We start from the raw sequence: 17,985 nt of genomic DNA, 5'->3' as shown, positions 1-17,985 counted from the left end.
CAGTAATAATAATAATATTTTTTTCTACTAAAGACGGAGGGGACTCTGTGGTCAATTACATCGACCACAGTACTTTTTTTATCGACCCCGAAAGTATGATAGAGAAAGTTGACCTAGGTGAAATGTGAACTCAGAATGTAACGGCAGACGAAATACCGCTAAGCATTTCACCCGGCGTGCTAACGTTTCTACTAGCTCACCGCCTTAATTATGATGATAATGATAGTAATGATAATAATAATTATAATGGTAACATAAACAAGTGGAAAAACTGAAGATTTTAGGGATAGGATAATCTTAATTCGTCAACTGTTATGGATATTATAATTTGCTCTCCCTTATGTAGAGAGTACCTCACTTATTTGTATTTACAAGAACACACCCACACACAGTCCATATATATATATATATATATATATATATATATATATATAAATGTTCTGTTTTTTTTGTCTTTTTTACGTCGGTTGTTCCACTTGAAGTTGATGTTCTCCCTAACTACATGTCGTAGCTTATATTCCTTGTTCTTTCTTTGTGTTTCTTTTTGTGTTCTAAACAAGGTAGAAGCGTGACAAACGGAATATGCAGAAAAAGAAAGTGAAAGAACTAAAAAGTATATCAAGAAAATAAAAAGAATATGAAAACAATACAAAAGCATTGAAGTTATATACAAATAATAGGGGAATAAAAAAGAACAAAAATATATGATATATATAAAAACTATAATATAATAAACGAAACGAAATGAAATGAAAGGCACCCAGCAGAAATAAACAAACGAGAATGCCGAGAGAGAAAATACACACACAGATATCTATATATATGCACACACACTGTTTCATATATATATATATATATATATAAATATGTATATATATGTGTTTATGTGTCTGCGTTCGTGTACACACACAGTTATATATATATATATTATATATATATATATATTATATATATATATATATATATATATATAATATATATTTGTGTGTGCGTGTATCTATATATATGTATATCATCAGCATTCTAAAAATTAATACACCTACAGAAAACTATTGTCAGAAACAAGTCTTCATACTTCCCATTATTTTCAAAAGAGTTGTCTCTATGGTTATTTCTGTTTGCACGTGCCATTAATATAATTGAATATTTTGGTTTTTCAGTATTTAGTCATTCCTCATTCACTTCACAGGGCATAGAAACCCATTTGCTTTCTTCTCACCCTCCACCAATGATTGTGAGCAACTGGAATATTATTGTGCAGTTTATTATGTTCAAAATATATCACTAATAATAAAGATTCGAGGAAAAACTAGGCAGGTTTTACAACGTAGCGTAGATTAAACGAAAGCTGAATTTCGTTTGTGTTCTCTTCTAGGCTATTGTCATTAGCGCATGCATAACCAGCACACACAAGTATATGCATGTATATATGTGTGTATGGAGGGGAGATGTCTATGTGTGTGTGTGCGTGTGCATAATTATAGTACCTATATATATATATAAAACATACACAATCATACACACGCACGCACAGACATATATATGGGCATATACATATATATATACCCATTCATATCTACACACACCTGCACACATTATATAAAATGGTGATTCTCCGTCAGTTTCGCTGATGACTATGCCATTGTTCATTGTCCAGTTAACTAAATTTTCTGTTCATTGAATTAAAGTGTGGTTGAACATGCTCCACCACATCTATGTTCTAAATGTAACCCTGTCAGCGTCAGTGGGGCAGTATGATATAACTGTACCTTCGAATGACTAGTTCTATCCTTCGTGAGGTTTTCTATTATTATTCTAACAAATGTTACTCATACTCTATGAATGAAAATGACTATTGAAACTTGTTTATTCCTTCTCGAGCTATGCCTTGCTCATACGGCCCGTTTCCCGGTTTCCTTGGCGTATAGGTTCCCCACCTGGGCGGGACAACGGCCCGTCGCAGGTGAGCTGCAAGATGCAGAAGGAAAGAGTAAGAAAAGGTTGTGGCGAAAGTGTCAGCAGAAGTTAGCCATTAACTTCTGCCGGAGTCCTGTGGAACTTAGGTGTTTCGCTCATAAACACATACATCGCCCGGTCTGAGATCCGAACCCGCGATCCCTCGACCGCGAGTCCGCTTCTCTAATCACTAGGCCATGTGCCTCCACAACTATAGAAAATAACCACCAATATACCAAGTCTAGTATCGATCACGTGACCTCGTAATTGCGATGCGATCTTATAAAACACTCGGGCATATGACTATACACACACACACACACACACACACATATATATATATATATATATATATATATATGTATACAAACAGCAAAATGAAGGAGCCAAGAACCATTAACATTCAGCCCAATGAGAATGAATGTCGGATGATGCAAAACAATGTGACCACTAGATATAAATTATTTTACCATTTCAAATTGATATTTTCTATTAAGGCTTGTTCGTTTTTCCTTATTAAACCTTCATTTTGCTTTGCAACATTGACGTTCTCGAATGAATTATGATGACATTTTGTGACTTTCACAATCACAATTTCAAATTAAGTTGTTTCAATGGCAATCCCTTGCGTGTTCTGTCTTACGCTGCAAAAGTCTTGGGAATAAATTTATGATTGATAAAGTTCTCATAACTGGATTTCAAATTGTGACAAGATCCTGGTAGATTTGATATTATGACATATGTTTTTACGCTTGATATAGTTGTGTGTATATTTTTTATTTAACATTTGTAGACCTGCCATTAGCTATTTCTTTCAATTTTGTAAAATTGCCCATAGTTTTATAAGCTTGCCATCTGTGACAAATATATTTTGTGTACTACATTAGAACTTGCGCTAGATCCTTCAATTCTATGCATGGTTAATCCACGACAAAGGGACGCTATTGTATATCCGATGTGTATGTGGATGTGCGCTTCTGTGTGTGCATACATTTACGCAGATGCACATACCCCCAACATATATATAATTTTAAATTTAAAATGAGGGTGAGAAATTAGATACTAATTTAATTAACATCGATTTCACACCAGTGGTCTAGCATAAAAAACTGAATGTTCAGCAAAATAGTATTATATATATATATATATGTGTGTGTGTGTGTGTGTGTGTGTGTGTGTGTGTGTGTGTGTATTCAACATACACACCGACACAAATATATATAGGTATGTATATGCTTGTATACGGTGTATATATATATGTGTGTGTGTGTGTATTTAGGGATAAACCACTAGGTGGATAACCAATAAGCTGATTTTACAGATTTTTTTATATATGCTAGGCTACTGGTTTTAAATTGATATTAATTAAATTAATATTCAATTACTCTCCCTCCTTATATATATATATATATATATATATATATATATATATATATATATATATATATATATATATATATATATATATACATAGGCGCAGGAGTGGCTGTGTGGTAAGTAGCTTGCTAAGCAACCACATGGTTTCGGGTTCAGTCCCACTGCGTGGCTCGTTGGGCAAGGGTCTTCTGCTATAGCCCCGGGCCGACCAATGCCTTGTGAGTGGATTTGGTAGACGGAAACTGAAAGAAGCCTGTCGTATATATGTATATATATATATATATAATCAGGGTAATAAAGATTTTAGAAATTTGTACTACCAGTGGCCTAGCGTATAGAAAAATTAGTCAATTTACTATGTATTATTCATATAAAATACAGTGTACATTTACACACATTAAGAGTTTTCCATCGTATGAGTCCTTTACGCTACAAAGAACAGCTAAAGTCCAAACCACTAATTAGGGATAAATTCTCGAAGGGAATGAAAAAAAAAGCATTTACCATCTATTTCCTGACTTATTTTAACAAATAAAGTAATTTACTAGGCGAAGTTTTCTTCAACAGATACGCCAATATTAAAGATGTAAACATGAGGCCAATCCAGCATGTGCCTTATATATATATATATTATATATATATATATATATATATTATATATATATATATTATATATATTATATATATTATATATATATATAAAGCAATTCTTCTTTTACCTTACTCTACACGGTCTATGTTTCGTCGTTTGTATGCCTGATCCTACTACCAACCTAATAGTCTTTGGTGAAGCTCCTTTCAAACAGGCATTTTCTACCCAAGCATTTACTGTCCCCATTTTTTCGTCCTGTATCTCTATTCCATTGTGTCTATACGAACTCTTCTACGTAGAGTCGGATCGGTCTTCCTTTACAGATCAATGAAGTCTCTCCATACCGATATTGGTAAACTACGAAACGAATTCTTTCATAAAGCGATAAAGTATATGCAACGCACACGCACGCACACACGACACACACACATATTTGTATGTGTTTGTGTGTCATATGTGAGCACAATGTGATTGTGTGTATAATTAATCATCTTTTGTTCCCTTATATGTTCCAGCATGTCTGTCCTGTGTATGCTCAAGTGAATCTATTAATTTTATTTTCATTTCATTTCCACATTCCCCCCTATGTACGTTGGCTTTTGTTGAATTATTGAGTTCAATATCAATAACTTCATTTGCGTTTCACGCTGCGATGTATATGTCTCTAGGATCTCAGACAATTATATCCAGAAAACATTGAGCCAATTTGTTTCCTCATTGTAAACCAATGTCGTAATATCTAAACCGATTCCTTGACACGCACAGATTTTATGAAGTTGAGGATTACGATACTTCTGATCCTCTGTACACTGGATGCGAAGGTTTTGTGTGAATGTTGTGCAGTGCCGCATATTCTTTTTACATTGAACTGCATGGTATTTTCGATACTTTTAAATTGCACTTAGGTCAGGCTCTACATCTGGGATATTAGCAGTCTTGAAAATTGTTCCGTGTAGCTGAAGGGATTTGTTATGAGAATACACACACACACGCACATGCACCCACACTCAACCAATATCGGGGGTTGCTTTCTATCCCTTGACCCGAGCATAAGACAGGGCTCGCCTTTAAACTGGGAAATGAATGGAATTCCCGGTGTGTCTTGTGACTATCCTCGCCTATGAGGAACTTGGGCCTTGGTAAATAAAAAAAAGTTTAAAATATATTAAAAAAGATGTACTAAAATCTAATCTCCTTCAAAGTGGGATTCTTTGACTTCAATGCCCTTGCTATAGTGCTCCAGCGACTTTGCGAAGGTCTCAAGAAACCCCTCCAAAGAGATGTCCAAGACGCATGGAACAGTGTCTTGAAAGCAACTGCCCCTGATGTTCTCCTTCAGCATGGGCACAACCAAAAGTTGCAGAGCAATGTCTAAACTGTAGGGAATATGAGGGAGAGCTTTGATGTCTACCATTTTCAAGGAGTTGGTTACCAAGATAGAATTGTGGACTGGTGCTTTATTCTGATGCAGGTTCCACCAACTCCAGTGTAAGAGCTCTGGACTTTTGCGACGAAATCTCTTCCTTAACTCCCCTAAAATTCGAGTCCTTGTGCTTCCAGAAAATAAAGACCCCCTTCGGTCATGAATGACCATGGGATTGCACCTAGAAAGTTACCCTCCTAGACGCAAGTCCGGGCAAGTTTGTTTATGGAAGGCTAGCAGTCGCCCATGCATACCAGCCTCCCCTCTCCACGCCACCAGTGTTATCCAAGGGAAAGACAAAGGTCGATACAGCTTGGCACCTGTGACGTCGCAACTCATTTCTACAGCTGATTTCCAAGATAAACCCCCCGCCAGATCATCACAACGTGAAATAAAGTGCCTTGCTCGAGAACACAACACGCAGCCCGGTCCGGGATTCGAGCTCACAACCTCACAATCGTAAGCTCAACGCTCTTACCACTAAGCCATTATTATTATTATTATTATTATTATTATTATGCCTGATGCAGCAGCAGGCAGTGACACTCGTGAATGGGATCTTAACTGATTGGAAGTGTAATCATGCACATTGTTTTGTCTTGGTTAAAAGATGTTCTGCAGCAAATATTCTGGTCAATATCACCTATTTGCTTGTCAATCACTTGTCCTTAATCAGTTGAACATTTCTCTTACTGGTTGACGTTATGTTCATCTCTAATAATGAGCACTAGCGGTAGAGGGACGTCATTGCCATGTGTTTAAAGGAAGTTTTGGGAGTTTGAATAACTCACCTTTAGAAACAGGGATTTTTCGTCCACCATCCTTAAACAACCCTTATTCAAGGACCTTCATTTTTATAAAATTTTAACTGGGCCCCAACTGCAAGATCATGCGTTGTTTATCTCGATATAAGATGAGCATGTCGCGTAAATGATTGTGATGCATGTACCTGGTGTGCCCTTATCAGTCGTGTAGTTTGATTGGTATGTGGAGCTTTGTATATTTGTGCCCCAGTGACTCTTTGAAGGATACTCTCTCTCTCTTTTACTCTCTTTTACTTGTTTCAGTCATTTGACTGCGGCCATGCTGGAGCATCACCTTTAGTCGAGAAAATCGACCCCACGACTTATTCTTTGCAAGCCTAGTACTTATTGAATCGGTCTCTTTTGCCGAACCGCTAATTTTACGGTGACGTAAAAACACCAGCATCGGTTGTCAAGCGATATAGTGGGGACAGACACAGACATACAAACACACACACACACACACACACACACACATGTATATATATATATATATATATATATATATATATATATATATACATATACACGACGGGCTTCTTTCAGTTTCCGTCTACCAAATCCACTCACAAGGCTTTGGTCGGCCCGAGGCTATAGTAGAAGACACTTGCCCAAGGTGCCACGCAGTGGGACTGAACCCGGAACTATGTGGTTGGTATTGCTTTCTCACTAAACATCATTATTATTATTATTATTTTTGCTATCGGCACAAGGCCTAAAATTTGTGGCGAGAAGTTTGCCGTTTACATCAACGACAGTGCTCAACTGAGATTTTTATTTTATGGATCCAGAAAGTTGAAAAAAAAATTTTCGATGCCTTTCATCCTTTTGGTTCGATGAAATAAGCTACCAGCTGCGTACTGGGATTCATTAATAATGGCATACATTATGGGCGGAAATATTGTCTATTCAGCACATCGTCGCTCTTGTTAAAACGTGTCTCTAGCAAGCGCTTGTATTGATACAAAACACGAAACATACATCCGTTTCATTGTTATGAGTGGAAGCTTTGCTGTCACAAAGTTGCTTTTGTTCCCACTGAACGGTTGCCTGGAAAATTTTAGAGATGGAGAGAAGCTGGGGAGGACCTGTTTTGTTTAGCGTGGAGCCGTTGCGCATCTATTTCCATGTGAAATTGACGGTACATCCATCATATACCTTTGTAACTATTGGTAGTATATGAATGGTGTTCATCGGCTACACTGAAATTTCGACGTCAGTCGTAAGTTTTGCATGACAAGGGGTAAAAGCAGCTCTTACCATATACCGAATGTGTTAGCTTTAGCCCCCGGAACATATTTTTCGTACGGTGGATAATGTGTAGATAAAAATGGCTTAATTAGATTATTAAACGATGATAACCAAAGACAGATAGTGAAAAAATAAATGCTAGAAGTACACAAAAATTCAGAACATTAATCTATGTCATGCGTTAAGAGTAAAGCTGCTGTTGTTATTGTTATTTAATCTAATTTCTCCGTGCACCAGGCGATAATAAGACTCCTATCAAATATAGAGTATGAACGCTCATTATCACAGGCATCAATCTCCTGATTATTCGGACTTGTTTTTTTTATTGTTTTGATTTTCTTTTTTTTGTTGAGATACATTACAATTAAGATTACTCTATACAGTAAGTCCTTTTAATTTTTGTAGTTGGTGTGGTGGGAGGTACGTGATACAGGGGTTGGACAAAATAATGGAAACACCTTAAAATTTCAAACAAATTTATTTTAACCTGGGGTAGCACCGCCTTTGGCAGAAATTACATCTTGAATTCTATGAGGTATGGAGTTTGAATTGTTTCCAAAGGAATTTTTGTCCATTTTCCAGCTAAAACAGACTCCAGTTCTTGTAGTGATGATGGTGGAGTATATTGACTCCTTACTTGTTTTTCTAAAATGCACCGTAAATGTTCAATAATATTGCGGTCTGGGGACTGCGGTGACCAGATAAGATGTTCAACTTCACTAGAATGTTCCTCATGCCATTCAGTAACAACTTTAGCAGTGTGAATTGGTGCATTAGCATCCCGAAAGATTGCGCTTTTCTCCGGAAACAGTTCCGCAACCATAAGATGAATTTGATCAGATAAAATACTTAAATAGTCTTGACTGTTAATTCTGCCATGAAGTGAAAACATTGGGCCGGCGGATTTCCAAGATAAACCCCCCGCCAGATCATCACAGATCCTCCTCGGCCGGTGGTCGGAAATAAGGTAAAGGACTCGTTCGAGAAAAAAAAACATACTTCCGCTGCTCTAGGGATCAATTCTGTAGGTTTTTACTGCCTTCTAAATGCTTGGCAACGTTTGTTTTTGAAAGTAGTGATTTTCTGATTGCAGCCCTCCTGTGAAATCCGGTTTTGTGTAGCTCTCAGCCAACAGTTTTTGTGGAAACTGGTTTCCCGAAGTGATCTGCAGTAATTTCGGGAGCTGTACTTTTGTGATTCTTCCTAGCAATTCGCGTAAGAGTCTGGTGGTCTCCATCTGAAAGTCTTTGTTTCCTTTTGGAGTTTTGTTTCGACGAAGGGGTTTTCCCTCTTGCTCAAAGGTTGTCAGTACTTTCGCGACAGTACTTCTTGACACACCAAACATTGCGGCTGTTTTCATTATGTTAGCGCCTGCCATACGAGCACCAACAATTTGACCTCTTTCAAAGTCCGATAGATCTTTCACTTCAATGAATTTTAATTACCCTTTCTTGATGATATCTGAAAAGAAACAGCAATTTTAGCAAAACGTATTAAGCAATACTAATAATAAATATTCTAAAAATACATAAAAATAAACGAGATTTTGACGGTTTTATAGATATTTCTAAATTATGATGCTATGATGCTAGGTGTTTCAATTATTTTGTCCAACGCGAGTATGTAGCGATTATTTCTTATAATTGCTTTAACAACGCTTGGACTTCCATGTTAACGTAATGTCAGTTTTGTAAAATATGTCAGCGCTTGATGTGAAAATGCTGCATCTGAAAGGTACATATATATATATATATATATATATATATATATGTGTGTGTGTGTGTGTGTGTGTGTGTGTGTGTGTGTGTGTGTGTGTGTGTGTGTGTGTAGGTATATCGATTGATAGATACATACATACATGGATGGATGGATAAATATACACGCGGACACATACACACACTTCGAATATTCTTTATTAAGATACGATATACTTGAAGTTACGCCGTTACGAATGATTTCTATGGCAATAAGAACATTTAGAAAACATTTTCCTGATTTTCAAGATAAGTATGGTAATATCTATGATGAAAGTTTCTATGAAGACCATAATGTTGATAATGTTGTTTTTTTTCAGTATCATGTGATCACATATGTTTAAATAGAAACTACATACTTTTATACTATATAACATCATAGATTAAAGCGTTAAGAAAATAACTATCAGAATAAATATTAGAGATATACAAAAATATATAGCATTTATTCGGAGTGTTTAAAATAAATGAACAAATATAATCTTTTCATGTCTATAAATTTTCATTTGATAATCTCGTTCTATTTCTTGTTCATTTCCAGCATGAAGTTGCACTTTCGATCGATGCTACCAACGTGATAGTTCATGCCCTCGAGCAAATGTTAAAAAACGATATAAAAGTGTTTCAACACACATTCCGGCGCGGAATTGTCTACAACCATAATAAGACAAAGGGTGTGCCTTGTTATATAAAGGACGCCTTGCCTTGGATGCATGGTGATGCAATTATGTCTGCTTTGAAACAGGTAGAGTATAAAATATATACTTTTTGTCATTATTTAAATGTCTGTGGCAGTGGTCGAATGGATATCTAGTTACTTGAATAAAGAGTTATATCAATATATCTCTATGTATGCATGTATGTATGTATGTATGTATGTATGTATGTATGTATGTATGTATGTATCTATCTATCTGTCTATCTATATGTATGTATTTATCTATCTATATTTATCTATCTATCTGTATGTATTTATCTATCTATCTGTATTTATCTATCTATCTGAATGTATGTATGTATGTATGTATGTATGTATGTATGTATGTGTGTGTGTGTGTCTGTGTCTGTCTGTCTGTATGCATGCATGCATGCATGCATGTATGTATGTATGTATGTATGTATGTATGTATGTATAGTTGAAATTTATAGAAAGACAAAAGACGAAGACAGGTGTATGAACAGCAAGCAGGTGTATTAGTCTGACGCTCGCGAAAGTGAGAAAGTATTTTACGTTTCGAGTCTACACCCTTCAGCAGAAAGGAATACTACAAAATAAACAGAGAGAAGGAAAGAAAAAACTTGTAGATTTTGCGGTTAAGCATGGCGACTGGTTGGAAAAAGTTTGACAGAGGTTGAAAGAAGGAGAGATAAAAAAGTATTGATGAACCCAAAACTAAGGTGGGTATGCGTGTGTATATAAGAATGTGTGTGTGTATGCGTGGATAGATGCTAGTGTGTGTGGAGTGGTGTGGTGGATATGAGTGAAGAGAAGTAGGTGTCAGATGAAAAGAGGAGCGGAGTTGAGCCCATATGGCACAAAGGTGCGGCATATATATATATATATAGATATATATATATATATATATGTATATATATATTATATATATATATATATAATATATATATATATATATATACATTTGTGCGTGTTGTATGTATATTCCCTATTCTTCTCCTCTCCCCTTCACCGATCCCTCTCTCTTACTCCCCTCCTCGGCTCTCTTGTCGCTGGCACGTGATGAGAGGGAATCCATCTTTCCGAATACTACCTTCACAAGGACTAAACGGGCTTATCCTGTCTCTTCATAAGCTCGTCTCCTTAAACGATCAGATCCATCGTCTTGGCTTAACAGCCCGCATCGTTTATTTTTACTGCTTTGTTCTCACTGATATTTATTTTACTGTTTTTTTACTTTTGCCCCATATATATATATATATATATATGTATATATTCATGTGTTCTGTTCTGTATCGTTCACTAGTTACCCATAAGTAAGCTCAGACGTAACTTTGTGGTAAGAAATTTTACTTCCCAAACACACGGTTCCGGGTTCAGTTCCATTGCGTGGAGCCTTGCGCAAATGCTTTCTATTATAGCCCTGGTTTGAGCAAGCCTCGTGAGTGGATTTCGTCTTATATATATATATTTATACGATCGAGTGATTGAGCTGTAAGAAAATAGCTTCAAGCAATCCGTAATAGATATAAAAACAATTTTCATGGAAAATATTGATTTATCGCGACCATGATTGCCCGGTGTGCGAATAAACATAGAAGAGTTATATATATATATATAGATATATATATATATATATATACGCTTCTGTATGCGTGTATGTGTATATATATATATATTATATATATATATATATATATATATATATATATATATATAAAATGGGGCAAGAGCGCAAAACATCCAGACAGTTAGGGGATACAAAAAAGGGACAACAAAACATTCAGATAGACGATACAAAGAAAGCAAGGATGGGTCATTCGAAGTTTTCTTTTCTCAGTCAAGTACCTGATTATCTTGCTTCAATCTAGCCAGCCCAAAGGAAAAACTAAGCTAAGAGCATTAGATTCCTTGGAAGAAAGCAGAAAATGTACACAAAAACAAGGGGGAAAACGGAAAATGTTACAATAAAAATAACAGGACATAACAACAGGTGTATTTCGACTAAGAACGAATTAAATTAATCTGGTGTGTGTGGAAATGAAATCTTACGGCAGGGATAGAGGATTTCATAAACACAGGGAAGAATATTGATGTTGCACGGACAACAGCCAGATCAAGCAAGAAAGAACAAGCTTGGCCGAGCACCGGTCACGTGGGAAGAGAAGAGAGTTAAGTAGAAGCAGAGGGACAACAGAGTTAAGGAGGGGCGAGAAAAATGACAGGAACACAGTAAAGTGAAAAGTGGAGGGAAAGTGAACAAGAAGTGAAGGCAAAGAAATGTGAGAGAGGGGAAACGAAAGAACGAAGAGTGAAATGAACGAATAAGCATGAAAGGAACGAATATAGATAGATAGATTGATAAAGGCAACGTAAATGTGCTTGATTCGTCCCTCCTCTCATTTAACGTACTCTTGTATATTGTAACCTTGAGTTTATGTTGCATCAGCGATATTTTACCTATCTCACTGAGAAATAGTAAGAGTGTGTGTGTGTGTGAATGAGAGAGAGAGAGAGAGAGAGAGAGAGAGAGGGAGAGAGAGAGAGAATTGCAATTATTAAGCCGATAGCTGTAATCTCGATTTAACTTTTAAATATTCTATTTTATCTGAAGTAAAAAAAAAAACTTTTCACTTTTGATAACTCATTGAAAGATACCACCGCCAATACTATAAACAGTATTGACAGATGTAATATTACTTAATGGGTTATGGCTTTCAGTAAGCAAGTGATTTTTCCTAGAGAAACCTTACTATTATATAGTTATTTATTTATACATTCATACTTAATTTCACACTTATATATATATATATATCAGTGTATTGCGTGAGTGTCTATATATACGCAGACTCACGTGCGTACACAGATTCTTATACACAGATCTATACGTATGTATATATATATATATATATATATATATATATATACATATATATATATATATATATATATATTATATATATATATTTATATAATTACACATATGTTGTTATGTATATATATATATACACACACCACACGGACGCACACATATATATATGCTTGTTTAATTTTGTATGTGTATGTATATATATATATGTATGTATGAATGTATTTTTTCGGTATATTGGTGTTGTTCGTGTTGTCTTTTTAAAATTTCTAGAATACTGGAAGGTGAAATAATTTAATGTTTTTTTTTTTTTAATGTGATTTTATCCAGTCTCCGTGGCTATGTCAGAAAGTAGAAGAGTTGATGAGATTCGTTTTTGTTATACATTTCAATCCATTATAAATCTTATTCCTTCAATTATCAATACGCTATTTCAATTGACACTTCTTCTGCATTGTAGAGGTAATATTTCAAATCTCATCCGCATCACATTGATTAGATATTTAGCAAAACAGCTTTCGACATCGATGCTGTGAAAGTACCATGCTGCTGTACTTCAGATTCTCAGAACAAGATATTAACGTACACTATTGATGGTCATCATTGTCAAACGTAGTTGGTTAGATATGTGGCGTCTCCCTTTCATGTATCTAGACAAACTAAACAGATTATATTTTTGCTGAGACTTTCAAATGAAATAAGACATATCGAAACTATTGAAATGATTATATAGAATATATTCCTTGATGTTTAATGTAGTAGTAGTTGGTCTGTTGTAAGAAGAACAGTCTTTCATACGCTGCTAGAATCATATTTAATATTAAAACGAGGCTGGTTCTCACAGGATGTCTCATGTAGCCGCTGCTTATAGTTTTTCAATTATAATACATCTAAAATGGTACATCTTAACAGACACATAATGGGAGATATTTAACTGAAATTCATCTCTGTGGCACACATACACACACACACATCTTCCGTGATCATGCGACAGACAAGAATATCGAATGTTGTGAGACATCGCTGGTCACAAAGTGTTTTGCATTGTTTTAGATTTCGAATGATGTAACCACGTTGGCTAGGCGAGCAGAACAAACCACCTCTGGATTGGAAAGAGGATTTTCCCTCCTTCCAATTATAAGGTAGTTACACACACACACACACACACACACACAAAATCACACACACACACAAAACCACACACACACAAGGTAACTAATTTGCAGCTGGGTGGAATGGAGCAACGTAAAATTAAATGATTTGATCCAGAACACAATGCGTCGCACAGCTCGATTATCGAACCTACGACCCTGCGTTTGTAAGCGTAAAACTTTAAATACTGGACCGTGCGCCTTCACACATGTACATACACACGGACACAGACATACATGCACGCACACACACACACACACACACACACACACTCACTCACTCACTCACTCATATATATATATATATACACATTAATTCAAACAAGTAAAAGAATAGAAGAAACTAGAAGTAGATCAGCTATGATCTTACCACTAAGAAAGAAATGTTCTCAAGAAAATTTAGCAAATGCCAGAACGTAAGCGAGCAAGACAAATGAAAAGAAACAAAATATATATTGTTTCCATAGCGGATCTATTTCTAGGATAATGGATGTCCACGTAGTGGTCACCCCTTTTATATGTATGCAATATAATTTTTTTCTGAATCTTCAAGTTATACTATGCTAGACCACTGGTTTTAAATTGATATTAATCAAATTAATATTCAATTTTACACCCTTATTATTTTAAATTTAAATTTAAATATATATATATATATATATATATATATATATACACACACACACGGTACTGTCTGAATTTTAATACACAACAAGCTCCTTTGTGCCTTCGATTTCCTACATACTTTGATATTTTCGTTCAACATTCAAATACTTGCTTAACAGGTTTCAATGTATTTGAACAGATTAAAGACAAAATACATTTAAACAATACATATGTTATTACGGCCATATCTTGAAAATGCTAGAATTTAGGTAAATTTGTGAAACCCACAAAAGCTTTATCTATTATCTGATATAATAAAACCTTTAAAAGATACCAAATCAGCTCTAATGTGTATAAATTGATATTCGGTCTGATTGTTATCGTAATTACCTTCATAGACCCATTTGTCACTTATGCCTATTTTCTCCCTCCAATTGTTAAATTTAATTGTATTCCGTGGAAGCCTAGACATGAGTAAAGAAAACATTCAACCGTACATTTTCTTCCTTGAACTTATATCTGTAATGCATAGAATTATTTATACTATAATCTTAGCCATTAATATATAAAACTAGACATGTTCGCGTGGTGGAGGATATTTTTCATGCAACTAGAGAAGGATTCATTTCCATAAGTCATGTTACTAAGTGAATCAATAAAAGTTGACAACTATTCTACAAACTAATAAATACATAGACATTGAACGATTAGAAGTGAATTGATCTTTCGCCATAATGATCCATTGACATCTTGTTTGCAAACATTTACAACGTATATACTTATTTTATACAAAACAGATTTCCATATAAATTTGGCGACATTCAACGTCAAATAAAATATTTTTCCAACACAGCCCTATTATACACTTATACAATAACACGTGGTGTATGTAAGTATGTGTGTGTTTAATGCATGTAATATATATATCGCTGTATGTTTTGTATATATGCACAAAGAGATATATATACATATTTATGTGTATATGTAAATATGTATATACATATATGTATTGTTGCGTATGAAATGTATACAGATGTGAATTGTGTTATGTTTAAAATCAACTACGAAAAAAAATGAAACTTTTAGTAGTAGAATCACTTTTATTACATGTAATATGGATCGATTGTATCGTCAGACACCGTCTCTCGGGTCTAATTCGACCAGTGATCAAAATACAAAGTTTGGAGAGATTGATATGAGAAAAGAAATTCTCATAAAAAGTAGGGATATACGGAGATTGATGTAAGAATACATTAACACAGTGTTTTTTACTTTCAGATTTTAAATTATGGATTGGAAAATGTCCTCAGTGGTGGCGAAAGCGTCAACCGCTACACACACATACGCACACACGCGTGTGTGTGTGTGTGTGTGTATGCATGTGTGTTTTTGTGCATGTGTAGAATTCCATTTTGCGTAGAATTGTATATTCGTTTGTGCTATGCCAAATAAATTCTGACATTACAATATATCAAAATGCATTTCAGCATTATCTGATCCCCATTACTAATACGAGTAACATAGGTTTACATGTAGGAAAACATGTGAAACATTTCCCTATTCGACAATTCAAATAATGCTTTTAAATAACCCGCATTATAATTTTCGGTCTGAATAATTACTAGTAGATGTTTTACATGACTTTCTACATGTATAACTACGTAACTCGTATTAGTTATGAAACATATGTGGTGGAGAATAAAGGATACCAAAAAGCACTTTTCCAGTTTTCTGTTTTGATATGCAACTTCTCAGCAAACAGCATTTTCTAATATTTGACAGGAGTGGCTGTGTGGTAAGTAGCTTGCTTACCAACCACATGGTTCCGGGTTCAGTCCCACTGCGTGGCACCTTGGGCAAGTGTCTTCTACTATAGCCTCGGTCAGACCAAAGCCTTGTGAGTGGATTTGGTAGACAGAAACTGAAAGAAGCCCATCGTTATATATATGTATATATATATATATATATGTATATATATATATATATATATATACGTGTGTGTCTGTATATGTTTCTTTGTCTGTTCTTGTCTCTCCAGCATCACTTGACAACCGGTGCTGGTGTGTTTACGTCCCCGTAACTTAGCGGTTCGGCAAAAGGAGACTGATAGAATAAGTACTACGCTTCCAAAGAATAAACCCTGGGGTCGATTTGCTCAACTAAAGTCGGTGTTCCAGCATGGCCGCAGTCAAATGACTGAAACAAGTAGAAGAGAGTACTTCCAGCAGTTTCGACTCTCATATTAATTGTGATATCTACAAGTATATTCTGAGCACTGGAATATGTAGTTGTGTTTCGTAAAGACACGGCATGGATTTAACTCCATTTACTTACTATATGTGTCTGTTTGTGTGTGCGTAGAAACAAATACTATAGACTTCCTTTGAAAATGTGTATGACTTGATACTATGTACTATGATTTCGCTAATTGCGTGAGATGGTTAAGTTTTCGTGAGCAGATGTAAACGCATTCACGACACTCCTACATTTGATGCAGCGGCGTAGCCTGGATATAATAACTTATTTCTTTATTGCCTACAAGGGGCTAGACATTTAGGGGACAAACAAGCACAGACAAAGGGATTAAGTCGATTACATCGACTCCAGTGTGTAACTGGTACTTAATTTATCGACCCCCGAAAGGATGAAAGGCATAGTCGACCTCGGCGGAATTTGAACTCAGAACGTAACGCCAGACGAAATACAGCTAAGCATTTCGCTCGGCCTGCTAACGTTTCTGCCAGCTCGAGGGGCGAGACGTCTTCTCTTTCACCGAGCAGGTTTTCAGTAACTGCTAAGGTTGAAGCGACGTGAAATAACCTACGAAGCAAAAGGATAAATTACGCCGCCGGTCTTGTAATCGAAACAATAACATCCTGCTCAGCTCTCCACTTTCACACGCGCGCACGTCGATGGGTTTCGTGCAACTTTTAGAGATTATTTACTTCATCGATTTTATTAACTAAATGAATTTGTCTGTAACAAGTTTTGAATTGAACACTAAAGTTTACTATCACATCGTAAATTAAAAGTTAAATTGCTATAAATGTTACTGAATCATTACATGAGGCGAGCACAGAACGGTGAACCTTCAAACCATAATATATCTTTTCAATTGTAATACATTTTGTCAGATTTGAACGTGAATATCTGATTGCTTTTGTTTTCAGCATCGAAAAACACATCCTTCTTTTAGACGATATGTACAAAATGCATGCGATACACCGGTGGAAGGGAACTACACACAACAGCGTGTTGACCTGTTAATCAAGTTATAGAATTAGTCACTTATAGAAATAAGTCAATAAGTTACCTTGTCCAGACTGCAAGGATGATCATATGCCCCCACGTGTGATATATGTTACAAACTATAGTTTCAAAAGTTTACTCATAGGGGTATTTATCTCACCCTGTCTGTCTATCTCTGTCTGTCTCTCTCTCTCTCTCATATATATATATATATATATGTGTGTGTGTGTGTGTGTGTGTGTGTATATATATATACATATATATATATATGTATGTAT

General features: G+C 35.4%; 1 protein-coding gene across 1 annotated transcript in view; it reads left to right on the top strand.

The window, feature by feature from the left end:
- Nucleotides 1–17,985, top strand: part of LOC115216511 (glutamate receptor-like) — a 701,885-nt gene that overhangs the window by 604,091 nt on the left and 79,809 nt on the right. The window contains exon 7 of the mRNA XM_029785951.2: nucleotides 9,698–9,901. Within this exon, the coding sequence (XP_029641811.1) occupies nucleotides 9,698–9,901 (204 nt within the window). The remainder of the gene's footprint in view (nucleotides 1–9,697; nucleotides 9,902–17,985) is intronic.

Source organism: Octopus sinensis, linkage group LG1, assembly GCF_006345805.1.
Source record: "Octopus sinensis linkage group LG1, ASM634580v1, whole genome shotgun sequence".
Classification (NCBI taxonomy): domain Eukaryota; kingdom Metazoa; phylum Mollusca; class Cephalopoda; order Octopoda; family Octopodidae; genus Octopus; species Octopus sinensis.
The sequence above is the reverse complement of the archived record's forward strand: the minus strand, read 5'-3'. Positions and strand labels throughout refer to the sequence as shown.